This window comes from Haliotis rubra, unplaced genomic scaffold (assembly GCF_003918875.1).
Source record: "Haliotis rubra isolate DU_JTF1 unplaced genomic scaffold, ASM391887v1 Scf173, whole genome shotgun sequence".
NCBI classification, from domain to species: Eukaryota; Metazoa; Mollusca; class Gastropoda; order Lepetellida; family Haliotidae; genus Haliotis; species Haliotis rubra.
In genome coordinates this window covers 1,240,607-1,268,138 of record NW_025765703.1, presented here as the reverse complement: position 1 = coordinate 1,268,138, position 27,532 = coordinate 1,240,607, and the positions used below count along the sequence as shown (strand labels likewise).

Genomic DNA, 27,532 nt, shown 5'->3' with positions numbered 1-27,532 from the left:
AACATCACATAGTGACCATTAAGACCTTGCTCAATATGCTCAGTTTCACATTGATTATTTAAATTTCCATACTCATAATAATGTAATGTCTTCAATTTGTATTAAAAATATACAAAACCATCGCCATCAATTTTTTAAAACTGGTATATTTCAACTCAATATACAGTGTACCATCACATATATACTGTATACAAGCCATCATCAATACACCTTGGAGGATAAAACTCTTTCTTAGAACATATTTTTTAAAGATGGCACAATATTTTCTTTGCAGTCAGTTTACTGTCAATAGCTGTCTTTCCTGGATTCCCAATATTTAATATATATCCCAGAGCAGTGGGTGGCCAACATTAACTGCGGATCTTCTCGAAAATACCCTTTACTTCAGCCCACACCTGAAAGTAAAAGATATATTTACATGACACCTTTTGGTACATGTACAGGATACAGGAAACTATGGTTGTAACAAGCTCAAACAGTATGCATTTCAATTACCGTAGATGACCATAGCAGTCTGTAAAAAGGTGTTTGGTCATCTATGGGTTACACTTTCAAACTTATTTTTGTGGTGGTAAGAAAATGTTGTGAAATCACTTCGTGTAAAAAGAACAAAACTTTACTAGACAAGATTATTTACCTTTTTACTTCTAATTTGTTCTTGTTCAGCATTGTATTATATGCAGGCATTAACATTACCATGTGTGCCTGTCTCATAAACAGAGTCAGAAATGGCAATCAGCTGTGCACACCTTTCCCTGTGATCTACTGGTGATTAAGTGAAAACATACCAAATAATATCATGGAAATATCTGATGCAGTGAGCAAAAGAAATATTATCTGAACTATTATTTTACCAAGAGAAATGTATTCCAGCAATGTGTCATTTTAATTGCAGGTTTTGTCCTATAAATGTAAAATATATAACACCATAACTAGGGATATGCAGCAGCACTCATGTATTGCCGGATGGAACAATTTGACCTGTCAATGTGGATTTGTTGACACTCTATTTCTGAAGACTGATTACAACAAGTAAATGAACGAAGGTTGGTGGTTTGGCTTATCTTGGGTCAAGTCAGGACCTCGGCTTGTCTATGGATCGGCTCATCTATGGTCACATACGGTAGACATTTACTCACAAGAAGGACCGTAGGGGAGCGCGATTCTATCCCATGTCCAGTGTTCCCAGTGGGGATTCCGGGTTAGGCTTGGTTAATACCAGCAAAGTATACTCAGGCCTACCACAGAAAACTTTCCCACTGTGCAGAAAAACACTGAAAAGTCCACATTAATCATGGAAATAGCAACATAAACATAATACCGCGCTATTGAAACAGTAAAAACAGCCGCTTTAAACCACTAAAACTGGATAAAAAAACGAAGAGCCTGCAACTTAGATTTTGCGCCTGTGCAGTAGAGGTCAAAGTTCGCTGAAAGAAAAATGTTGCAGTTTGATAGTCTTCTGTGCCATTTTTTACTGTTTCAGTAGTGAGGTATTATGTTTATGTTGCTATTTCCACAATTAATGTGGGCTTTTCTGAATTTTTCTACACAGTGGGAAAATTTTCTTTGGTAGACCTGTGTACTGGTGAGCAGCCACTTGGGTTGGCTGTCACTGTTCCGCATGGATGGTTGCTCTCAGCTTTGACTGTGAGCACACAGCTCAATAATGCAGAGTGTGGCATTAAGCATGTTATTAAGAAATACACACACAGCCAGAGACAGACTCCTCCCAATCCACACACACACACACCATATTAAACACTCAGCATATGAGGACATGGGTTCACCCCACAACTTCCTGTCTCAGTCCCTACTGGAATTCCTACATGTCTACACAAGGTGTACAGCAACTTGAATCACTTACATCATCCTGTGTCTTGTCTGCTTGTATTTCTGACACCAGGTCCAAATTGCGGTAATGTTCGATCACAGGCAGTGTTGAATCTCTGTATGTGTTGATCCTGGAGTACATACAAATAAAATCAAAACACTTGGCAAGTCTGTATCACTTTTGCAATTAAAATTGTGGGCTAATATATCTTCACAATGTCTGAAAGAAAAACATGAAAGTCTGAACATCTCGAACCATGGACACACTCTTATGTTTGTAGAGTGAGTGTGTTTAGTTTTATGCCGCACTCAGCAATATTCCAGTTATATGGCGGCAGTCTGTAAATAATCGAGCTTGGACCAGACAATCCAATGATCGACAGCATGAGCACCAATCTGTGCAATTGGGATTACCATTTATTTACCTTTTCTTTAAACTTTCCTCATTGTCATCAGATCTGCCGCTGGTTTTGCCTCTATTTAAGCAACGTTGAATGCAAACCTGCAAAAATGTAATTTTTTTTATTAAAATTGATATTTTATACTTATCCTGACTCATGCTTAATTGGTCGTCTCTTTCTTTTTGCGAATGATAGTGGAACACTTGAATCCCCTTTTGAAGCTCCCTTAAAAAAAAGCGGACGTAAAATCACTCACCCAGTTGGCGGGAAAATGTGTCACATGACCCAACATGCCCCTCACTCTCTCCTAAAAATGCGCCCGACACCTGGATTACAGGGAATCCAGAGTTTGAGTTTGGGGGGACCACAACTTGTCAGATTTTCTGGGAACCGCTTCTCCGACAGTAAAATTGGATTTATACGACTCCATGTCTTGATTTTCTCATCAAATGGAGAAGTGACCCTTCATCATATACGAGTAAGTCCTTACAAGTATAGGGTCTGTCACTCATGCTAGCCTATCTTAGACGTGCGCACGGACTCTAAGCTCCAACTCTTCCGAGTGTTGGCTTTTACAAGTCATGTGATAAAGGATGAGATTCATCTCAGCGTCTTTGAGGAACCGTCAATTGTTGTGCTACAACAAGAGGCCCAAACTGGTGGATACCGGAGACATCCTCTGTAGCAATGTCTCTGACGTAGTGGTTGGCAAACACCGTCTCCGACTTCCAATAATAGCCCTCCATTATTGTCGAGATGGAGCAGTTTCCATGTAGAGCAAGTGTCGACACCAGTGCTCTGACTTCATGAGGATTAGAGGCTCGTGGTGGCTCAAGTCCTGCTGCTTTATAGGCTCTTATCCATATTGATATTGTTGTACGTGAGATTTCTGTAGGTGTCTCCGTAGATAAAGGGATGAAAAGGCGCTTGAATTTTCGTCTCCTCATCTTAGACCTTTGTAGGTTAATTTGTAATGCTCTGACTGGACATAAGGATAGATCCTGGGTATCCTGTGGTCCAAGGACAGATGAAAGTATTGGTATGTGGAATTGCCTGTCTGGCTGACCGGGCAATTGGTTCTTTGCTATGAAATCCCATCTCAATCCCAGATGTATGATATTGCGATGTGCATCAAATCGTATTCGTTCAAAGTCCAGAGCATGTATTTCTGACATCCGAGCTGCTGTTGCCAAGGCGACCAGGAACAGAGTTTTATGTGTTAGAAACTCATAGGATGTCCTTCCTAGTGGTTCGTAAGCATCACTGGTGAGATGCTGTAAGACTACGTTGAGATCCCAAGCAGGCACTTTGAATTTCTTTTGTTGGTCTTCCAACTTAAAGGAGCGTAGTAGAGCTAGTATCTCTGGTACTTTAGTCAGTTTCACACCCGTCTTCATGGTGATAACTGTACTGAGGGCAGCTAGGTATGTAGAGAGTGTTGAACCTTTTAACCGCCTTGTTTGTCTTAGATGACAAAGGTATTCCGCCACTTGAGGATGTGTTGCTTCCATTGCCATGAAGCCCTTCCTTAAAGCATATTTCTCAAAACTCTGCCACTTGTCGTTGTACAAGCTGTGGGCTGATCTACATAGAGCTAATGTGACTGTGTTCACTGCTCTGGTGGATAGGAAACCACACCCTCACTGGCCCGTAGGGCTCGACCAAAATCAGTTGCTGGTTCTTCGTCTGCTTGATTTTCTGTAATACCTGCGGTATTAAAGCTCGAGGTGGAACCGCGTATGCGTTTAGTCCTTCTCAGGAGATGCTTAGAGCATCTGTTGCCCATGCTTGTGGATCCAGAATCGGAGAGACGAATGTTGGTATTTGTTTGTTGAACCTTGTAGCAAACAGGTCTATCAGCGGAGATCTTATCCTTTGTATGATGCATCTGAATGCTTCTGGGTGTAACATCCACTCCGTCGGGGATGGTTGTGTTGGACGAGATAGGGCGTCTGCTATCACATTCTTGGCTCCAGGAATGAGACATGCTTCCACATCGATGTTCAAATTGTCTATTATTTTGAAAAGGTGAAAGCTGAGATCTAGAAGATTCCTTGACCTTGTTGATCCTTGTTTGTTGACGTAGAACGCCACTGTGGAGTTGTCCGTATGGATCTTCAGTTGTGTGTTCCTTACTATGCTGGACCAGTGTAGTAAGGCGTTTATTACTGCTTTCATCTCGAGCATGTTGATGTGCAGACTATGCTCCTGATTCGACCATTTCCCTGCTGCCACTTTGTTGTCGAGGTTGGCACCCCATTCTACATAGAGATGAGTGTTGTACTCCGGCTCTGATAAGTAGGTTCCCCCGCAAACATTGGACTTCCGAGTCCACCACAGGAGATATGGTTTTAGTCCGTCCGGTAGTCTGAAGGAGTCCGGACTGTCTACATGAGCGTTCACAAACACTTGAAGTGGGCGCAGTTGTAGTCTTAGATTAGAAGATTAGGGAGTAAAAGCCAGGCGTGATGAACTCCTGTTTTATTTCCTTCTCGAGTAGAGTTGTGATAGCGTCGAGTAGGTTCTCCCTCTGGTCGGCAGCATAGTTGTGGGCCAGAGAGTTGCTTTACAATGGTGGTACTCCTTGTAGTTGTATCTTGTATCCTCTGCGTAGGATCTGGGATACGTAATAGTCGTCCTGAAGAATTCCCCAATTCTTCCAGTAGCATTGTAGACATCCACCCACTGTTGAAAGTTGTATGGGAACGGCTGGGGGTGGAAGACTCCAGTCGTTCCGAACCTGTCCTTCAGCATCTAAAGTTCCTGGCACCTCTGGATGCCCTGCCTATTCCGGGGTTACATCTGGGAGATCCGGTTGGGCGACGAAAAGAATCCTTGTCTCCTCTGGAGCTGCCGTATTTCTTTTCCCTGGCTCTTTGTATTCCTGTAAACTTTGACTTGCCAGAGTAGCGTTGCGAGGTCTGATGGATAACATTGGCTAGTGTGTCAATGGACTTGATCATCATTACCTCCCTTGACTCTTTCGTTACTTCTTTGGCTACGTCCCCAATTTCCCCTGCGAAGATAGATGGTGCCAACCACAGAGCTCTGTATAGTGACTTGGTGAAGCGTTCACTCCACGTACAGGAAGATAGCAATACTTGTCTTCTCAGTGTCAGTCCTGCTGATGTAGATGCCAGATGTTCGGACATAAACTGATGGGTTAGTAGTGCCGAGTAGATCATTCTATCTTCTTCCGAGATCAGGTTCATAAACTTTGTGATGAGAGTTTCGTTGATGGCTCTTGACCTGGCTAGGCCAAAGAAGGTACGTCTGGTAGTTGTGTCTAGATGTGCCAACTTCTTATCTAAGTCCTGGCTAGGGAGTAGTTGTAAATGTAAATGCTTCATTATCCTCTTTAGAAGGTGATGCAAGTTCAAATCTATTTGCCATCCAAGATTTGATCTCTGTATCGGAAAATATGATACCCCCATCATCTTCCGATTAAGAGGCTTCTTGTTCTGGAGATGGTTACGTGGAGACCTGCGTGGAGTCCTTAGCGAAGGCGATAAATTCAGAAAAGGATCCTCCCTGGAGTCTTGAGATGTATCTCTGTGCCTTCGTGAAGGTGTAGATTCTCTTCTATGGTGCCTTCGTGACTCCTGATGGCTGTCCATATCAGAGGAGGATGATCTGCGATGCTCCGGTGAACGTCTGGTTCTGATCCTTCGTGAAGGCTCCTCTGGTGAAGATGTCGTGGTACATCGTAGAGTGTGTGATCCTTCACGCAGGTTCCCTCCTTCGTGCAGGCTGCTATCTTCGGCGGGATGTGATCTGCAGGCTGCTTGTAGATGGGGCCTCGCAGGTTCGATGTAGATGGGGCCTCCGTCACTGCTTTTTCCTTGCGAACCTCCGTTCCATCAGGTCCAACATCTGCTGTGTAAACTGCTGCATGAAGACCCGGGGTTGACGCTCTGCGACGACTGCTGCTGCTGCTGCACTGCGGACGACGCATCTGAGAGTACCGAGGCTTCTCCCAAGAACTGCTGCACTTGTTATGATCTGCCATCTCTATCTGATGTCTGCATTGATAAAACGTCTGACTGCGTTGAGATGACTGCTGATGTTACTGTAGATGAAGACCTCGTCTTCTTCCTCACTGGCACTTCAGGGATGAGGATGGGTGGCTCATCATATACGTCTACTTCAGCTGCCGGGATGATCTCTGTAGCGAAAGACCTCATCTTCAGCGCTGCCTCATGTGAAGACATCGCCGGAGTCTTGTGAGTAGACGACTTCTTCTGAGAAGACGATGCCCTAGTCTTCTTCAACTGATGTGAGGTTATAGTTGATGTAGACGACCTCTTCTTGGAGCCAGAAGTCCATCAGTCACAGCGAGCTGCTCCGCAGACGCAGCCGGTAAAGCACTGGAATGGTGAATGTCAGCAGAAAACAACAAACGGTTATCAACGCAATCATTTGGTTTAGACCTGTCCTTGGCACGCCTAAGAATGGAATATAAATAATTATTAAATTCAAATTCAGATAAATGCTGACAAAGTTGACAGTGAAAGCTGGAAGAACATGGAGAAGTACAATTAGGACATATTTTATGCGGATCAGAAATCGACAACTGGTATCTGCAACGACTGCAAGTTTTCATCAAATGTAAACACGGTGAAAAAACATATCAACAACATGAATAAATACAGATAATTTGGACAAAAGTCGAAACCATGTTGTTGGTGTATCAATCCTAAAAGCCGTATACAGTTAATTAAGTAGCAAAGGCCTTAAAATTAAAGGATATAACGCCGTATAGGGGACCCAGGCGCTCTCACAACCGTCCTCTAGGGCGAAGAATGAGAGAGTGAGGGGCATGTTGGGTCATGTGACACATTTTCCCGCCAAAAGATCTAAAGGGAGATAACACTGGGCGAGTGATTTTACGTCCGCTTTTTTAAGAGAGCTTCAAAAGGGGATTCAAGTGTTCCACTATCATTCGCAAGAAGAAAGAGACAAGCAATTAAGCATGAGTCAGGATAAGGAAAAATATGTAATTTTCTGAATAAAATTGATATTTTATACTTATCCTGATTCATGCTCTTTAGCTGGTCTTCTTCTTCTTGCGAACATAGTGGAACACTTGTATCTCCGTAATTGAAGCTCCCTTCAATGTAAAATCACTTATTAGTACTCACCAAGAGTTGCTTCCCTTTCCGAAATGCGCGGGAGCGTAGGCGCCACCTCTTCCCACATGCTTCACTCTCTCCTGTTTAACAAGCCCAACACTTGAATTTACAGGAAGATGGGAGGGCTTACCTCATGAGTAATAATGAGTAATGTTGTTGGATAAGTATAAAATATCAATTTTATTCAGAAAAATACACATTTTTCTTTATCCTGACCTCATGCTCCTTTGCTTGAAGAATCCTACGGAAACAGAGTAGGGAAACAGAATACTTTGGATTATAAATAATTAGTGATTTATATATGTAATAACCCCCTACGGGAACTTCTTAATGGCACTGTAATTCAGATAATTCCTGCTGCTATAATACATAAGTTCTACCAGCTGCCATAGATGGGGGTACTACAATATTTAGATATTATGATAATAATAAGAATAGTATAAAGCGACTCCAAAGTGGAGAAGCGACCCAATGTACATGTAACATCAGTACTGGGCTTAAGGTTAATGTAGACTTAAGATATGTATATAAATAGCACAAAACTCCGTAGAGTTATAAGCTAGATAACAGTGTTACGATATATACAGGAATAATCTCGTGAGACTATGTCTCATCGTCTACAAGGGACTGTCAACTGCGGTGCGAGGACCATGGGACCGAAATGGTTGATACCTGAGACGTCCTCGGTGGTGATATCTCTCAGATAGTGGTCGGCAAACACCATGTCAGATTTCGAAAAGCAGCCCTCCATAATGGTATTCAACGAGCAATTTCCGTGTAGAGCGAGTGTCGAGAAGCCAGTGCTCTGATTTCATGGGGATTAGATGCTCTCGGAGGGTCGAGTCCTGCAGCCTTGTAGGCACGAAGTATGACAGTCCTGATCCATATCGATATCGTGGTACAAGAGCGTTCGGTCTGCGTCGCTGTCGATAGAGGGATGAATAACCGCTTGAGTTGTTGTCGCCTCGTTTTGGATCGTTGTAGATAGATTTTGAGTGCCCTCACTGGGCATAATGATAGGTCAAGCGTATCATGAGGTCCGAGAATTGAGGAGAGTGCAGGGACATGGAATAATCTGTGTGGTTGACCTGGCAATTGATTCTTGGCGATAAAATCCCAGCGCAGACCCATATGCACTATGTTTTGATTGTCATCGAAACGTGTTCTCTCATAATATACAGTGTTCACGAATAGCGTCTGAACAGAAGTCTACAACCCGCCGGCCCCAGTGTCTGACTGTATATTTCACAATGACTTTGACTGATGTTGTTTTATGTGACATGTGACACTTGTTTGCTGTATATAAAACTTATGTTTGTTAATAATTTCAATGTCAATTATAAAATATTAAATCTGAAATGCGTGTTTAATTTTATTCCATGGGTCCTGTGCATTTTCAGGACCCATGTCAGACAGACATCTGAAACTTACAGGACCCAATGTCCTGTGACTTTGAAACACCATTCGTGAACACTGAATCTAGCGCATGAATCTCTGACATCCTGGCTGCCGTTGCTAGGGATAACAGGAACAATGTTTTCTGCGTCAGAAATTCAAATGATGTTGATTCCAGTGGTTCATAGGCCTCACTTGTGAGGTGTTGGAGCATATATATCTAGATCCCATGCTGGAGCGAGAAATCTCTGTTTCTGATCCTCCAATCGGAATGAATGTAGCAAGGCCAGTAACTTTGGCGTTTTGGTTAACTTGACACCCGTTCTCATAGTTATCACTGAACTTAGAGCTGCGAGATATGTTGACAATGTCAAGCCTTTTAGACGTTTAGTTTGTTGTAGGTAACAAAGGGAGTCAGCCACTTGTGGATGTGTAGCATTTCTAGCTGTAAATCCCTTTTTAACAGCATTATGTCTCAAAACTGTGCCACTTGTCGTCATACAAGTTCTTGTGAGAATTGCGTAAAACGCAAGCGTGACTGCTTTCGCCGCTCTGGTTGAATAACCTCTCTTGTTCAGACACACTTTAATACAGTCCATACGTGAAGTTGGAATGCTTTGGGGTTTCTGTACGCTTGTTTGGTGTGAGGATGTACTAGTAGATTTGAGCGCTTTAGTAGTTGTAGTATTGGTTGTCCGATTTCTTGAATTAGAATGGGAAACCACGTTCTCGCTGGCCAGTAGGGCGTGACCAAAATCAGTTGGAGGCTCTGAGTTTGTCTGATTTTCTGTAACACCTTTGGAATTAGCGCTGGCGGCGGAAACGCGTACGCATTGAGGCCTTCCCAGGATATGCTTAGTGTCTCCGTTGCCCACGCTTGTGGATCGGGGACTGGTGATACGAATGTTGTTAGCTGATTGTTGAAGCGAGTGGCGAATAGGTCTACTAGCGGAGCTCCCATTTCCTTGATAATTTGTGCAAAGATTTCTGTATAGAGCATCCATTCTGTCGGTGTCGGTAGATGTGACCGAGAGAGTGCGTCTGCTAGTACATTCTTGGCTCCAGGAATGTGATATGCTCTGACATGTATGTTGAGATCGTTGATTAGATTGAACAGTTGAAAGCATAGAGTCAATAGGTTCAATGATCTCGTTGAGCCTTGTTTGTTTACATAAAACGCCACTGTTGAGTTGTCTGTGTGAATCATTAGATGTGCATTCTGTAGAATGGTGCTCCAATGTAGTAGGGCGTTGATTACTGCTTTCATTTCTAGCATGTTTATGTGGAGGTTCCCTAACCCTGATGTTGTCTGGTTGGCGAGATGAGTTCCCCAACCTTGGAGCGACTCGTCTACATAGAGATGGGTTTTGAATTCCGCCTCTGTTAAATAGATGCCTTCGCAGACATTCGACCTCCTGGTCCACCATAGTAGATGAGGTCTGATGTGCTTCGGTAGACTGAATGGTTGTAGGTCGTCGAGATGAGAGTTGATGAGGACCTGTAACGGACGTAACTGTAGTCTGCCTCTGACTGTCATGTCTTGGGCTGACTTGAGGAGACCCAACAGACTCTGCCATTGTCGTAGTGGTAGCGGAGAGAGTAAGGCTTGTGGGATGGTCTGTTGGATTTTTGAGCCATCGGTCCTCTGAGTGCGACGATACGATTCTGTGTCGGGATGAAATCGAATGCCTAGAAATTGCAGATCTTATGCGTAGGTTCTAGGTCCGACTTGAGTAGATTTACTAACCATCCTAGCTGTGTTAGTAGCTTGATGATGAAGCTTAACTGTAGTTTGAGACGCTGTGGATCTTGATCTACTTGAATCCTGTCGTCGAGGGTAGAATGCACTGCGTAGCCCTAGACGATGTAGGTAAGTGACGATAGGTTTCGTTACTCTGGTGAACAACCAGGGGGCCGATGATATTCCAAATGGCAGTACTCTCCATTGGTAATACAGCCCGTCTAGTGTAAACCGTAGGTATTTCCTGGATTCGGGATGTATCGGGATATGTAAATAAGCATCCTGCAGATCTATACTGGCCATGTAGTCCATGGGACGAACTAGGTGCCGTAGTTGAGGTAGATGTATCATGTGAAACGTTGGCGGTTGGCGTAGATAATCTCTGTTGAATGTGCTCATGTTGTAGATGAGTCGGAACTTTTCCTTGGAATTTTTCTTGGGCATTGGGAAAACTGGGGAGTAGAAGCCTGGTTCGATGTTTACTTGATCCAGTACTTCTATGGCCTGCTTGGTTAGGAGAGATGAAACAGCTTCTCGTAACTTTGGTAGTTGTTGAGCCTGGAAGTCAAACTTGTGAGGGTTGACTGTAAGCGGAGACGTGGCCTGTAGTTGGATTCGATATCCGTGTTGTAGGATGTTGGAGACATATGGATCCTGTAGAATTCCCCAGTTCTCCCAGTGCAGTTGAAGGCGTCCACCCACTTGTGATGGTTGTACTGGAACGGCTGGGGGTGGAAGACTCCAGTCGTTCCGAACCTGTCTTTCATCGTTTATAGTTGCGGGAGCCTCTGGGTGCCCTGCCCCTTCCAGATCCTCCCCTGTAGTTGCCGTAATGGCGTCGAAAAGAATCTTTTCCTCCTCTTGAACCGGCCATCTTCCTGTCCCGTGCTTTCTGTAAGCCAGTAAACTTTGATCTTCCTGAATATCTCAGTGATGTCTGCCTGATGACGCTAGCTAGCGTGTCCATCGACTTTATCATAAGGACTTCCCTTGAATCCTTGGTGACTTCTTTACAGACTTTATCTATTCCTCCAGCGAAGATGTGACGGTGTAGACCACGGGGCTATGTAGAGTGAAGATGTAAACTGTTCATCCCAACTGCAGGAAGCGAGGAGACCTTGATGACGAGCTAGAGTTATCGCTGCGGAGACTGATGCAAAATGATCCGTTAAAAACTGCTGGTCCTTCTTCTGCATAAGGAGGGCCGAGTATATCATTCTGTTGTCTTCTGATGTAGAATCTCGAAATCAGGTGATGAGAGTTTCATTAATCGTTCTTAATCTTTTAAGGCCGAAGAACATTCTTCTTGTCATGGTTTCGATCTGAACCAGCTTGCGGTCGTCTATCTTGTACGTCTTAGTCTTGGCATTGTTGATTACTTTGAAGTTATCGTCGATTTCTTGTGCCTTGAAAAATGGGTCCATGTTTTGGGCTGAGAACTTTTTGGCGTTGAACTGTAGTAAGTGCGGCGTCTGGGCTTTAGTGGCTTTATGGAAGGCTGTGTCGAGATTCTGTGGGACCCCTGCTATCGGGTCGATCGGAGGTAGGGTGATCGTGTCTGCGTCGTCCTCCCTCATGAGATAGGTGTGGGCCGGGTTCTCGTTCTTGGAAGGTGAAGATAGGTCCAGGTTGTTAACCATCCATAGCGTATTTCTGCGTCGGAGAAAATGATGCCTCCATCATGAGATAGGTGTGGGCCGGGTTCTCGTTCTTGGAAGGTGAAGATAGGTCCAGGTTGTTGACCATCCATAGCGTATTTCTGCGTCGGAGAAGATGATGCCTCCATCATCTTCTGTAACGGGATCGCTGATAAGAGGTTGATGCTCTTCCGATGGTGACTGAGGTGGAGTCCTGTATACTTGTACAGCTCTGCAGGGTGACGTCAACGGAGACCTGTCTGGGGATTTCCGTGAAGACTTGTGAGGCGAACGATGTGGTGAACTGTGAGTAGATCGACGAGGTGAACGACGAGGAGATCGACGAGGAGATCGACGTGGAGAACGGACTGACAAGCTGCGTCTGGGTCGCTGGACGCAGCGTCTGGAACGCTGAACATCTGGGTCCTTGGCAGAGGTGGGCCGTGACGTCCTTCGCTCAGGTGGGTTCCTCGATGATGACTTGGTAGCAGCCTCTACGTTGACGGGGGGTCCCTCTGGTGTGACATCTACGTTGGAGCCTTTGGCTCAGGCTCAGGCTCTGGGCTGGTTGCCTCTCCAGTCCGTAGTGGTCTTCCATCATCTTCATAATCTGAAGCACCAGGTCGTCTGGGACGGTCTGCGAAGAAGTAGTTGCTGCCCTATCTGCGTTGGTAGCAACGGGACCCTCAGGAAGATCGTCAGACATCAGCATTGGTACATCAGGCTGCGTGTTGATCTGCGCTGACGTCACTGTTGCTGACACCAGTCGTTTCTTGCGATGCACATCAGGTATGATGATCGACTGATCATCATACAGGCCCAGTTCTGCGGCGGGAACAATCTCGGCTGAGAAAGTCCTTGTAGACTTCGTTGATTTCCCCTTGGAGGTAGACGCTGCCCTGGGGGTGCGGAGTATGCGTTGAGTTGAAGTAGAAGCCCTCTTAGTCTTCGGCTGCGACGACGGGATGTCTGGGGATGCAGGACGCTTCTTAGAGACGGCGGACTCCGTCCCACGCCTCTCCTCCGAGGGTAACTCTACTGGAACACCAGATTGGAGGGGGTTGTCCGACAGCAGTTGACTTTCGAGGGGTTCAGGTGCATCAGCCATGGCTAGACTGTGCTTACGTGACCTATCTGCTGCACGTCTCAAAAAGCAAAGTAAATATTTGTTAAAAGCAGAACTAGACAAATTATTACAGCAACTGCAACGTGAAGAAAATGAACATGGCGCAGTACAGCTAGGGCATATTAAATGCGGATCAGCAGCAGAAAAACGTAACCTGCAAAGAGTACAGATTTTCATCAACGTAAACTACTGATCAATCACGGCGTCCCGTGAATAAACAGTAGAAATACGAATAAATATCAATACATAATGTTGAAGGATACTAGCTAAACCTCTATAGATGACTAAAAGAGGTAACTAAATAAGAATAATCAAAGGATATAGTGTGTAGGGAGACACAGGCGCTCTCACATCCTGCTCACTGGGCGAAGAAGCAGAGAGTGAAGCATGTGGGAAGAGGTGGCGCCTCCGTTCCCGTGCCTTTTGGAAAGGGAAGCAACTCTTGGTGAGTACTAATTAGTGATTTTACATTGAAGGGAGCTTCAATTAGGCAGATACAAGTGTTCCACTATGTTCGCAAGAAGAAGAAGACAAGCAAAAGAGCATGAGTCAGGATAAGGAAAAATATAAACTTCACTTAAATCTTTCAATAGTTTTGGAAAAAATATCCTACTATATAGGTTTATAGTACATTCAAGATTATTCTCACTTATACAACATACATCTTTGGGGCTAATGCTGGTGCCAACATACATGTTTGTGGCTAATGCTGGTTCCAAGTGCTAATCATCTGACATGCCAAACAGTAGTTTCTATATGGCAAGCCCACTCGAGACGCAATATATAGATTCTAGGCCATGCGGGTGGGCACTAATCATGACAGGAAATTTTACTGTCATGTCTTTCCATGCAAGCCCTGACTAAGGTGAAAGAATACAAATAATCGAAGGTAGACAACAAATATTTTCTGTCTGAGTGACTGCATATTACATACACATTAAAAATGTTCATGTGAAAGCATAAATCACACATGGAATCAATACATAATACACATGTGCTGCCCCGGTGAGGTCTACATTCTGTCATAAGGAACATGCATCACTATAGGTAACATGCATCACCAAACTTAACATGCATCACTGTATCAAATATGCATCACCATAATTAACACTAATCACCACATACGAAACACACATCACCACAGACATAACACATCACCATATATACGGAACACACAATACCATATATGTAACACACGTCACAATATACGGAACACACATCACCATATACGTAACACACGTTACCATATACAGAACACACGTCACCATATCATGAACACACGTCACCATATCATGCAACACACATCACCATATATTAACCTGCAGCCACCATATACGGAACACACGTCACCATATAATGTAACACACATCACCATATACGGAACACACATCACCATATACGGAACAGACGTCACCATATACGGAACACACGTCACCATATACGAAACACACATCACCATATACGAAAAACACTTCACCATATACGAAAAACACATCACCATATACGGAACAAACATCACCATATATGTAACACACATCACCATATATGAAACACACATCACCATATATGTAACACACATCACCATATGCGGAACACACATCACCATATACGAAACAAACATCACCAAACTTAACATGCATCACTGTATCAAATATGCATCACCATAATTAACAGGAATCACCACATACGAAACACACATCACCACAGACATAACACATCACCATATACGTAACACATATCACCATATACGGAACACACATCACCATATACGGAACAAACATCACCATATACTGAACACACATCACCACAGACATAACACATCACCGTATACGTAACACACATCACCATATACGAAAAACACACCACCATATACGGAACAAACATCACCATACACTGAACACACATCACCATATGCGGAACACACATCACCATATACGAAACACACATCACCATATATCGAACACACATCACCATATGCGGTACACACATCACCATATACGAAACACACATCACCAAACTTAACATGCATCACTGTATCAAATATGCATCACCATAATTAACAGGAATCACCACATACGAAACACACATCACCACAGACATAACACAACACCATATACGTAACACATATCACCATATACGGAACACACATCACCATATATCGAACACACATCACCATATATGTAACATGCATCACCACACTTAACATGCATCACTGTATAAAATATGCATCACCATAAATAACATGAATCACCACATACGAAACACACATCAACACAGACAACACATCACCATATACGGAACACACATCACCATATACGTAACACACATCACCATATAATGTAACACACATCACCATATACATAACACACGCCACCACCATATATCGTGTATGCAATACACGTCCAACATATACAGATCACATGTCACCATATATATGAACACACATCACCATATATAATGAACACACATCACCATATATCATGGAACAAACATCATCATATACTGAACAGACATCGCCATATATATAACAACATACATCACCATATCGCATAACACACATCACCATATCTAAACACACATCACCATATAATGAACACACATCACCATATACGGAACAAACATCACCATATACGGAACAAACACCACCATATACGAAACACACATCACCATAGGTAACACACATCACCATATGCGGAACACACATCACCATATACGAAACACACATCACCAAACTCAACATGCATCACTGTATCAAATATGCATCACCATAATTAACATGAATCACCACATACGAAATACACATCACCACAGACATAACACATCACCATATACGTAACACATATCACCATATACGCAACATCCATCACCACATACATAACATCCATCACCACATACATAACATCCATCACTACATACATAACATCCATCACTACATACATAACATCCATCACCACATACATAACATCCATCACTACATACATAACATCCATCACCACATACATAACATCCATCACCACATACATAACATCCATCACTACATACATAACATCCATCACCACATACATAACATCCATCACTACATACATAACAGCCATCACTACATACACAACAGCCATCACTACATACATAACATCCATCACCACATACATAACATCCATTACTACATACATAACATCCATCACTACATACATAACATCCATCACCACATACATAACATCCATCACTACATACATAACATCCATTACTACATACATAACATCCATCACCACATACATAACATCCATCACTACATACATAACATCCATCACTACATACATAACATCCATCACTACATACATAACATCCATCACCACATACATAACATCCATCACCACATACATAACATCCATTATTACATACATAACATCACCACATACATAACATCCATCACCACATACATAACATCCATCACCACATACATAACATCCATCACTACATACATAACATCCATCACTACATACATAACATCCATCACACATACATAACAGCACATACATAACATCCATCACTACATACATAACATCCATCACTACATACATAACATCCATCACTACATACATAACATCCATCACTACATACATAACATCCATCACTACATACATAACAGCCATCACTACATACATAACATCCATCACCACATACATAACATCCATCACTACATACATAACATCCATCACCACATACACATACATAACATCCATCACTACATACATAACATCCATCACCACATACATAACATCCATCACCACATACATAACATCCATCACTCCATCACTACATACATAACAGCCATCACTACATACATAACATCCATCACCACATACATAACAGCCATCACTACATACATAACAGCCATCACTACATACATAACAGCCATCACTACATACATAACATCCATCACTACATACATAACATCCATCACCACATACATAACATCCATCACTACATACATAACATCCATCACTACACATACATAACATCCATCACTACATACATAACAGTCCATCACCACATACATAACAGCCATCACTACATACATAACATCCATCACTACATACATAACATCCATCACCACATACATAACATCCATCACTACATACATATCACATCCATCATAATAGCCATCACACATACATAACATCCATCACTACATACATAACATCCATCACCACATACATAACATCCATCACCACATACATAACATCCATCACCACATACATAACATCCATCACTACATACATAACATCCATCACTACATACATAACAGCCATCACTACATACATAACATCCATCACCACATACATACACAGCCATCACCACATACATACATAACAGCCATCACTACACCATTACATAACATCCATCACTACATACATAACATCCATCACCACATACATAACATCCATCACCACATACATAACAGCCATCACTACATACATAACAGCCATCACTACATACATAACAGCCATCACTACATACATAACAGCCATCACCACATACATAACATCCATCACTACATACATAACAGCCATCACATACATACATAACATCCATCACCACATACATAACATCCATCACTACATACATAACAGCCATCACTACATACATAACATCCATCACTACATACATAACAGCCATCACTACATACATAACATCCATCACTACATACATAACATCCATCACTACATACATAACATCCATCACTACATACATAACATCCATCACCACATACATAACATCCATCACTACATACATAACATCCATCACTACATACATAACAGCCATCACTACATACATAACAGCCATCACTACATACATAACATCCATCACTACATACATAACAGCCATCACCACATACATAACAGCCATCACTACATACATAACAGCCATCACTACATACATAACATCCATCACTCACATACATAATACCATCACCACATACATAACAGCATCACTACATACATAACAGCCATCACTACATACATAACAGCCATCACTACATACATAACATGACATCATCACCACATACATAACATCCATCACTACATACATAACAGCCATCACCACATACATAACAGCCATCACTACATACATAACAGCCATCACTACATACATAACAGCCATCACTACATACATAACAGCCATCACCACATACATAACAGCCATCACTACACATAACATGCATCACTACATACATAACATCCATCACTACATACATAACATCCATCACCACATACATAACAGCCATCACTACATACATAACAGCCATCACTACATACATAACATATCACATCATACATAACAGCACTACATACATAACATCCATCACTACATACATAACAGCCATCACTACATACATAACATCCATCACTACATACATAACAGCCATCACCACATACATAACATCCATCACTACATACATAACATCCATCACCACATACATAACATCCATCACTACATACATAACATCCATCACTACATACATAACATCCATCACTACATACATAACAGCCATCACTACATACATAACAGCTTCATCACATCCCATCACCACATACATAACATCCATCACTACATACATAACATGCATCACCACATACATAACAGTCATCACCGTACTTACGCTATCTGAGCAGTTGAAGAACAACACTCTCTTAATCTCGGTCACGCTAGACATTTCTCGGTTCCAGCCATCAAGGTTATCCTTGTTCCGAGGAAATCCATCGATCAGAAAATTCTGTTTACCACTTTTTTTCATGGCCTGAAACACAAATAGAGTCACAAATTGTGTCATGTTGATATTATTTAAAGATTCATATATTTGAAAAAATTGACAAACAATTAACCATTACAAAATTAGATTTATACTCCATAAATGTACCTCCAAGCATTATAAGGAAACCCCCAATCTCAGCTGATCATACACAGCATATTTGATTTGTGTTTCTAAACAATACATACACCAGGTAATCTGGGAAATCTGAAGGGACAATTAGAAAGTAATGTTTATTTGTTGTGGCTAGCTAATAAGTTTTGGCATTATTAGCAAAATGTCATCCACATCCACAGGGATACTTTTGCAGCTGACATTCGACTGGCTGAAGAACCCACACATGCTTCACTTTAATGGAGTGGTCAAAGCTTGCTTGGGATTCACCTCAATATGAGAAACAAATTTGATTTTGAACATAATGTACTCTTCAAAGATTTTGTTGTCTACCTACATTGAATTACAAATGTTTCACAACAATGTGATTTTTCCTAATTTGACTTCACTGAATTATCTTAATCACCTAATTTAATCTACATACATATGTGAACCAAGGCTATGGATAATTATCAAACAATCCTGTAAATTTCCTAAAATACATAACAAAAGTTTGATGAAACTGTTGTTTCTTCATTAAAGAAACTTTGTTCAAATCTCCTTTTTCTGCATTTGTGATTTTGCCGAAGATATCTGCCATCTTGCAGCTGCTACAGGTACTGATATGAAAGAGTTAAAAGGTATTTTGCAGGGCTCCAGATAATTTTTCAACATCAAGAGTATGTACTCCTTATTTTTTCAATATAAGAGTACTGGAAAAACTTAAGTGTACATTTAGAGTACTGAATGGAATATAATGGCGGATCAGTAACCTTGTGTTTCGTTTCACAAAAGCATCATAATATTGCTACTCTTGTGTAAACAGGTCAATAAACAATAAAACAATACTTTTTCAGATAAATACGTCTGTACATGACTGTAAGATTTCTGTGGTGCGTATCTGTTACGTTTTCTAAATTATTTCCTACCATATCGTGCATATTTTATATCAGTACATACGCCGATACAGCCCTTATTTGGAGCCCTGATGATGGGTTCGTAAAGATGCAGAACATAGCTATTTACCCTTTAAGAAGAACAAGCATCATAAGTGGGACAAATATAGGTTATCAGCCCATCACCAAGACCTGATCCTGGGACTGCAAGGGGATGTAACTCAGAAAACATTGCAGCACCTTAAGACAACAAGACTACTACTGAAGGACAGAGAATTGTCATACAAACCCTGTGTAGGAGGGAGCAGGTTATTTCTACTGGCACAATAGTTCCATTGCGAATATGGGTTTCAATCTCATTGCCAATCTTGGAATCTTTGTTCTGGCGTTCTTCTCGAAGCAAATCCCCAGCGGAAAGGTGAATAAACCCAAATTCCTAAAACCAACAACATGCTCAATATTAGTTACATAATAGTGACAACATATTCTTATCAGACACATAAGAATTCATCCATGTGTAAACTTCACACTATAGCGAACATCTATCTCATTAAAATAAGATCTTAGTTCTTGTAACTTCTTAAAAAACATCAGAGGACCTTCCATATAAAATAACTTAACATCCAACCTAACAGGCATCGTTTACCAGATTAGCAAATTGACAGCTGGAAGGTGTTTTATCATCAAAAAATGTATATATAATTAACACAGGTTATTTGAAAGAATGTCACAGGCTGTATGACCGATTCCATCGAAATCTATCCACTGTAGCAGGATAAACATTTGAAATATAAAGCACTTCCCATGACACATGAAAAGTACAGCCATACAATCTTGGCCATCTACAGGACATTCAGATTCTTGCATTTTGTTTGTTCACTTTAAGTTTGGAATTCACAATTGTCAAAGCATAGTCTTGGAAAGTAGTTGCCATCTTGTAAGTTGTAATAGTTTGAACTGACTGACTTAGTATTGTTTTACGCCGTTTTTAGCAATATTCCAGCAATATCACGGCGGGGCACACCAGAATGGGCTTTACAAATTGTACCTATGTGGGGAATCGAACCCTGGCCTTCGACGTCAAGAGCAAACCCTTTAACCACTAGGCTACCCCACTGCCCCGTAGTAGTTTGAAACTGTTATAAAACTTAGCTTTATGAATGGCTAATGTCAATTTTTTGCTGCCCATCTCATTTGTCAAAGTTTGTGAAAGGTCATTTTGACATAATCTGAAAAAGGATGTTCCCAGATGTTCTCTGTTTATCATTAGTGAGCGCCAGGATCTGATTTTTATAAGGTTGGGTAATGATTAAAAACTCATTTGCAAATGTGAAAATCAGCAGTGTAAAGTGTGTGCTGGTTCTACAAGTGAAAGCTTTCTAAGATCCAGAATTTACTTGCAATTCAAGTGCTGTACTAGCAATATGGATAGTGTACTCCATGGAATCCATGTACCAACAATCTGGATGATGTAAGCCTCCATGGAATCCATGCATCAGGAACATGATGTACTCCCCATGGAATCCATGTCCAACAATCTGGATGTGTACTCCATGGAATCCATGTACCAACAATCTGGATAGTGTACTCTATGGAATCCATGTACCAACAATCTGGATAGTGTACTCTATGGAATCCATGTACCAACAATCTGGATAGTGTACTCCATGGAATCCATGTACCAACAATCTGGATGGTGTACTCCATGGAATCCATGTACCAACAATCTGGATGGTGTACTCCATGGAATCCATGTACCAACAATCTGGATGGTGTACTCTATGGAATCCATGTACCAACAATCTGGATAGTGTACTCTGGATGGTGTACTCTATGGAATTCATGTACCAACAATCTGGATGGTGTACTCCATGGAATCCATGGACCAACAATCTGGATAGTGTACTCCATGGAATCCATGTACCAACAATCTGGATAGTGTACTCCATGGAATCCATGTACCAACAATCTGGATAGTGTACTCCATGTATCAACAATATGGATAGTGTACTCTATGGAATTCATGTACCAACAATCTGGATTGCGTACTCCATGGAATCCATGTACTGGAATCCATGTACCAACAATCTGGATAGTGTACTCCATGTATCAACAATCTGGATGGTGTGCTCTATGGAATCCATGTACCAACAATCTGGATGGTGTACTCCATGGAATCCATGTACCAACAATCTGGATAGTGTACTCCATGGAATCCATGTACCAACAATCTGGATATAGTACTCCATGTATGTACTCCATGGAATCCATGTACCAACAATCTGATGGGTACTCCATGGAATCCATGTACCAACAATCTGGATGGTGTACTCTATGGAATCCATGTACCAACAATCTGGATGGTGTACTCCATGGAATCCATGTACCAACAATCTGGATGGTGTACTCCATGGAATCCATGTACCAACAATCTGGATAGTGTACTCCATGGAATCCATGTACCAACAATCTGGATAGTGTACTCCATGGAATCCATGTACCAACAATCTGGAACTCCATGGAATCCATGTACCAACAATCTGGATGGTGTACTCCATGGAATCCATGTACCAACAATCTGGATAGTGTACTCCATGGAATCCATGTACCAACAATCTGGATACTGTACTCCATGTACCAACAATCTGGATGGTGTACTCCATGGAATCCATGTACCAACAATCTGGATGGTGTACTCCATGGAATCCATGTACCAACAATCTGGATAGTGTACTCCATGGAATCCATGTACCAACAATCTGGATGGTGTACTCCATGGAATCCATGTACCAACAATCTGGATAGTGTACTCCATGGAATCCATGTACCAACAATCTGGATAGTGTACTCCATGGAATCCATGTACCAACAATCTGGATGGTGTACTCCATGGAATCCATGTACCAACAATCTGGATAGTGTACTCCATGGAATCCATGTACCAACAATCTGGATGGTGTACTCTATGGAATCCATGTACCAACAATGATGGTGTACTCCATGGAATCCATGCATCAACAATTTGATAGTGTACTCCATGGAATACATGTACAAACAATCTGGATATGTACTCCATGGAATCCATGTACCAACAATCTGGATAGTGTACTCCATGGAATCCATGTACCAACAATCTGGATAGTGTACTCCATGGAATCCATGTACCAACAATCTGGATAGTGTACTCCATGGAATCCATGTACCAACAATCTGGATAGTGTACTCCATGGAATCCAACAATCTGGATAGTGTACTCCATGGAATCCATGTACCAACAATCTGGATAGTGTACTCCATGGAATCCATGTTACAGAAAGCGTTAAGCTATACATAACCTTCTGGGGACATGTGTTACTCAACACGAGTGTAACAAGGAATTATGAATGAGTATGGTTTTACACCACCTTAAGCAATATTCCTGCAATATCATGGTGGGAGACACCAGAAATGGGCTTCACACATATTACCCATGCAGGGAATCGAACCTGGGTCTTCAGTGTGACGAGTAGACACTTTAACCATTAAGGTACCCCATTGCCCCAAGGAGTTATGAAATATGATTGGATCAGTAAGTTCATTTGCATCTCCATAACATGTTGTACAAGATCACGAGATGATATATTCTCCACAGATAAATAAGATGAAAATACAATTGAATCAGATACACTGTTTGAAATATTTCATTAAATATAAAATATTGTTAGTCGTTATCTTTCAAAATAATATTCATAAAATCATAACATTTTTTCTTGACTTATCTAAACTCAAAACAGGAATTAACATACTAATTATTAAAGACTTCCTTATGAATGTGACATATCACTTGAGGTTTGTCACAGTGCTTTCCAGTTGGACACACTGAAAGGCTTAATCTAAACCTCATTAAATGAGAAATTAAAAACATTCTTCACCTCTTCATGAAGATAACAGGCATTAAGTCAATGCACAGAAATTCATCATTCACTCCAATTTAGTAGGGATTGTGTTACATGTATAAAAAAAAAACAATTTTACATAACAATCGCTTTAGATTCACAAGAAGCATTATTAACATTATATCAGAAAACAATTCATGTATTTGATATCAAGCTTACAGTCATTGTAGGGCTGCGCAACATAACTGGTTTACCGGTATTTACCTGTCAAACATGAACACAATACGTATTGCGATATGCTGATCGAAAACCAGTATTTTATCTTTGTAACACTCAGAAATCTTGATAATTGTGATAATGGTGGTGGGAATGATCGGGGTGATAATTATTTTTAACTGGATTGTTAAGTTCGGTTCGAAGTTGTGTTCTTAATTTCAATTCAAATGTTTCGCAATGTTTCGGACCTGAATGTTTTAAATATTTACTCATTAATGACCAGTGATCTCTGATATGTCCTGACCTGGTCAAGTTGCTGTCTAAAATGTCAGGGCTTTTTTTGAGAGTGGAGAAACTAGTTCAAACTAGTAACCACTGTGTTGATGTTAAATCGTTCTTTTCCATATTTCATTTGTGCCAAATATTATTCACATTTTTGTATTTTTTGTCATGATTAATAGTTTCCATTTAAGCACAATCAAGCATAGTGATTTTATTGTGTTTTTGCTTTAAAAAACAAGCATTAACTCGATTATAAGTAGTTTTTTGTTTAAAAAAACCTTCTTGCAATATATTGCATTTGCAATACATATCGCAATATATGCTTTGGCATCGCAATATGAAAATTGTCTGCAACACCCACCCCTAATTCATTGAAGTAATTATATGTCAATACTGACAACCTACATTCAGGCTATATGACATGACACTCCCCCTTTCTCTTGCAGGCCCTAGAGCATAATTCCAGTCATCTCATTTCCAGCTGTAGGACAGACACACTCTTGACCAGCAACCCCACTTCCCAGTTTACACCATAGCACTTCCTCCTGCCTCCCCTCTCTGTCCAGTTATCCCGGTTCACCTGCTGACATTGGACTGACAGCAGGCTCACAATACAGAGGGTCACATGGGGTTAACACAGAGCCAAAAGAATATGCATCTTCCTCCCAGACACTGACATAGTTGATGTTTTGTTTGCTGTTTAATGCTGCACTCAGCAATATTTTAGGTATTTGATGTTGGTATGTAAATAATTGAGTCTGGGACAGATAAACCTGTGACTGACATTAAAAGCATCAATCTACACAATCATTCATATCATGTTCTACTAAGTGCAGGAATTTGTACTGGATTTCATCAGGTACCATCAGGTATGTGTTGTATCTTGTCTTCTTTATAAAACACTTAACATCTTTTTTCTTGATAGTTTAAGGCAGTGGAATGAACATTATTTCACAACAAATGGGAGGACAGAATAATTTCAATAACCTTTTAATGTATTAGCATTACAAAAATATGCTTTACAGAGAGAGAGAGGGAGGGTTTAACACCACTTTTAACAATATTCCAGCAATATCAGGGCAGGGGACACCAGAAATGGGCTTGACCCGGGTTTTCCGCGTGACGAGCAAACACTTTAACCACTTGGATACCTCACTGCTCCACACATCTTCAAGAAATTGAGCTATCGTTTCTATGTGATGTAATTAGGAAAATAATTTTATGAGACATTTCTGAACTGATCAAACTTAACTAAACACACAAATAAAGTTTGTTAAAATAACAAACATGCCAAAAATGCATAACCTGTGCAGTGGAACAAGATCTAATGCTTTAATCATTGAATATGACGTGACCAATATTGAAAAATGTACAGTACCTTGTCTATTCTCTCACACTGTGTCCCTTTTCCAGCCCCGGGTCCACCGAGTACAAAAACAACACCATACGCGATTTCTGACATGATGGAATATTGCTGAACAGTGAACTTGTTCAGATGCTTTGATATTATTTTGCCACCGAGAAGCCCGCTCCCCAAATGGCGTAAACTAAACAAGGATCGAAAAATTATTGCTCTTCACAACACTGTGAGTCAAAGGTTAAAATGAGTCGTTTGACACTTTGATCAGGTGCCGACAAATAAATAAACAAATGACTGGTCAGAAATCGCAGAATGATGAGGTGTCCCTCTGTATTTTGGGCAAATATTTACATAGGTTTTAAAATATACCAACCAAAAATACCAGGGCAGATATACCAAACTAATGTAACGTTACGTTCCTGTAAGGTTCGTTGACTCTATAAATAATTTTGAAACATATCACGAACAATAAATATAGACTGATCTTTTCAAACTCTCGACACCCCCATGTGGCAAGTCATATATGCGGTTGTATCTAAAAGACGAAATGGATATTGATAGGAACTTTTACTTCTCATGGTTTTCAACCAACGGAATATTAGCCTTCTCGGGCTCATATTTCAACAGGAAAATAGTTGGACATACATTTCATCATAGTAAACCAACAGAAACAAAGCAAAATATAACTGACGGATCAGTTATGGACCAGCTCTAAACTGAAAGTTTATATTCGTACATAACATGATCAAATCTAAAATGTGGTAATTGTTTCATGGGAAATCTTCAGTTGATGTAATATTTCTGCAAAATGTCTGCACCTAAAGGGGTGACTATCTGTTTAGATTTAACATATTTATTGTGTGTTCTCTTTTACAGTTACCTGTATATCCTGCACAGCTGTCATATATAATATTACACGGGTATAACGTATTTAATTACTATATGATATTGTTTGAAACTCTTTACATTTTTCATAATATCTGGACGACGATTCGATAAAGGAAATATAGGCCGAAATGTAATGTTTCGGTAGATTTGCCTTCATATATCGATACAACTGCGTCAATTAATTAGTTTGGACCAATTTGAAAAGCAATATGCTTGTATATTTTAAGGAACACCATAGGTGTTCCTTGTGTTAATGAGGTTCCCACAATTGCATCCATTTAGAAGTATAAGTGTAATTGCTTAGTCAGCATTGTTGGTAATCGGATTAACGCTAACTAATCTTCACATCGAGTTGTAAATATTTTACAAACTGAATGTGCTTCGCTCTAGTGTTAGGAACAATTATCGTTAGAAACCTGTTGTAAAAGCATCATAATGTGTAGTGACAGTATTATCTGTTATTGTTTAGGAAATACTCAATATTATTGATCAATACTCAATATTGTTGATCTACATTGTTCAATACTAGTATATGAATTCGCATGTTCTTTTCGTCTGTAAATCCTAAGTTTTGATTTGGAATCTACAACGAGGCAAGTGGCCGACATGCGCAGTGAGGAAATGGTTTGACTGCTAAGCGCCAATGTTGATGTTTACAGGTGAGTACAGGCAATGCATTGTTAATCATATAGAACACTTATGGAGTAACTCTTCTTTATCATGAAATTTGTGTGAGTGAAGATGCGCTAAGCAATAATGTAACATTGAAATAGATTTTGGTGGATGCTCTGATTAATCACTGGCCCACAAAAATCGACTCCAAACGTATAGGAACCTGTCAATGC

General features: G+C 40.8%; 1 protein-coding gene across 2 annotated transcripts; it reads right to left on the bottom strand.

Annotated features, from left to right (window-relative positions):
• LOC124272813 (UMP-CMP kinase-like) lies at window positions 1-26,318 on the bottom strand. Of its 2 annotated transcripts, XM_046708030.1 has the most exons (8): window positions 26,173-26,318; window positions 25,818-25,986; window positions 20,356-20,502; window positions 18,928-19,065; window positions 2,259-2,335; window positions 1,868-1,964; window positions 350-395; window positions 1-292 (listed from the first exon to the last, which is right to left on the bottom strand). In XM_046708030.1, the coding sequence occupies exons 2-7, from the start codon at window positions 25,899-25,901 to the stop codon at window positions 351-353; spliced, it is 588 nt and encodes a 195-aa protein (XP_046563986.1). In that variant the 5' UTR covers window positions 25,902-25,986; window positions 26,173-26,318; the 3' UTR covers window positions 1-292; window position 350. The 2 variants fall into 2 exon arrangements, with proteins under 2 accessions (XP_046563986.1, XP_046563985.1); XM_046708029.1 differs by having other exon boundaries at window positions 25,818-26,318.
• Between the last annotated feature and the right edge of the window lie 1,214 nt (window positions 26,319-27,532).

Bases quoted from the DNA above. Each gene is read 5' to 3' on its own strand.
- LOC124272813 (XM_046708029.1), bottom strand. From the start codon at position 25,901: ATGTCAGAAATCGCGTATGGTGTTGTTTTTGTACTCGGTGGACCCGGG. The intron at 19,066-20,355 runs GTTTGTATGACA...TTTGTGTTTCAG, and splicing joins CCTGCTCCCTCCTACACAGG to GCCATGAAAAAAAGTGGTAA. The intron at 2,336-18,927 runs GTAAGTACGGTG...ACATTTTTGCAG, and splicing joins TCTTCAACTGCTCAGATAGC to GTTTGCATTCAACGTTGCTT.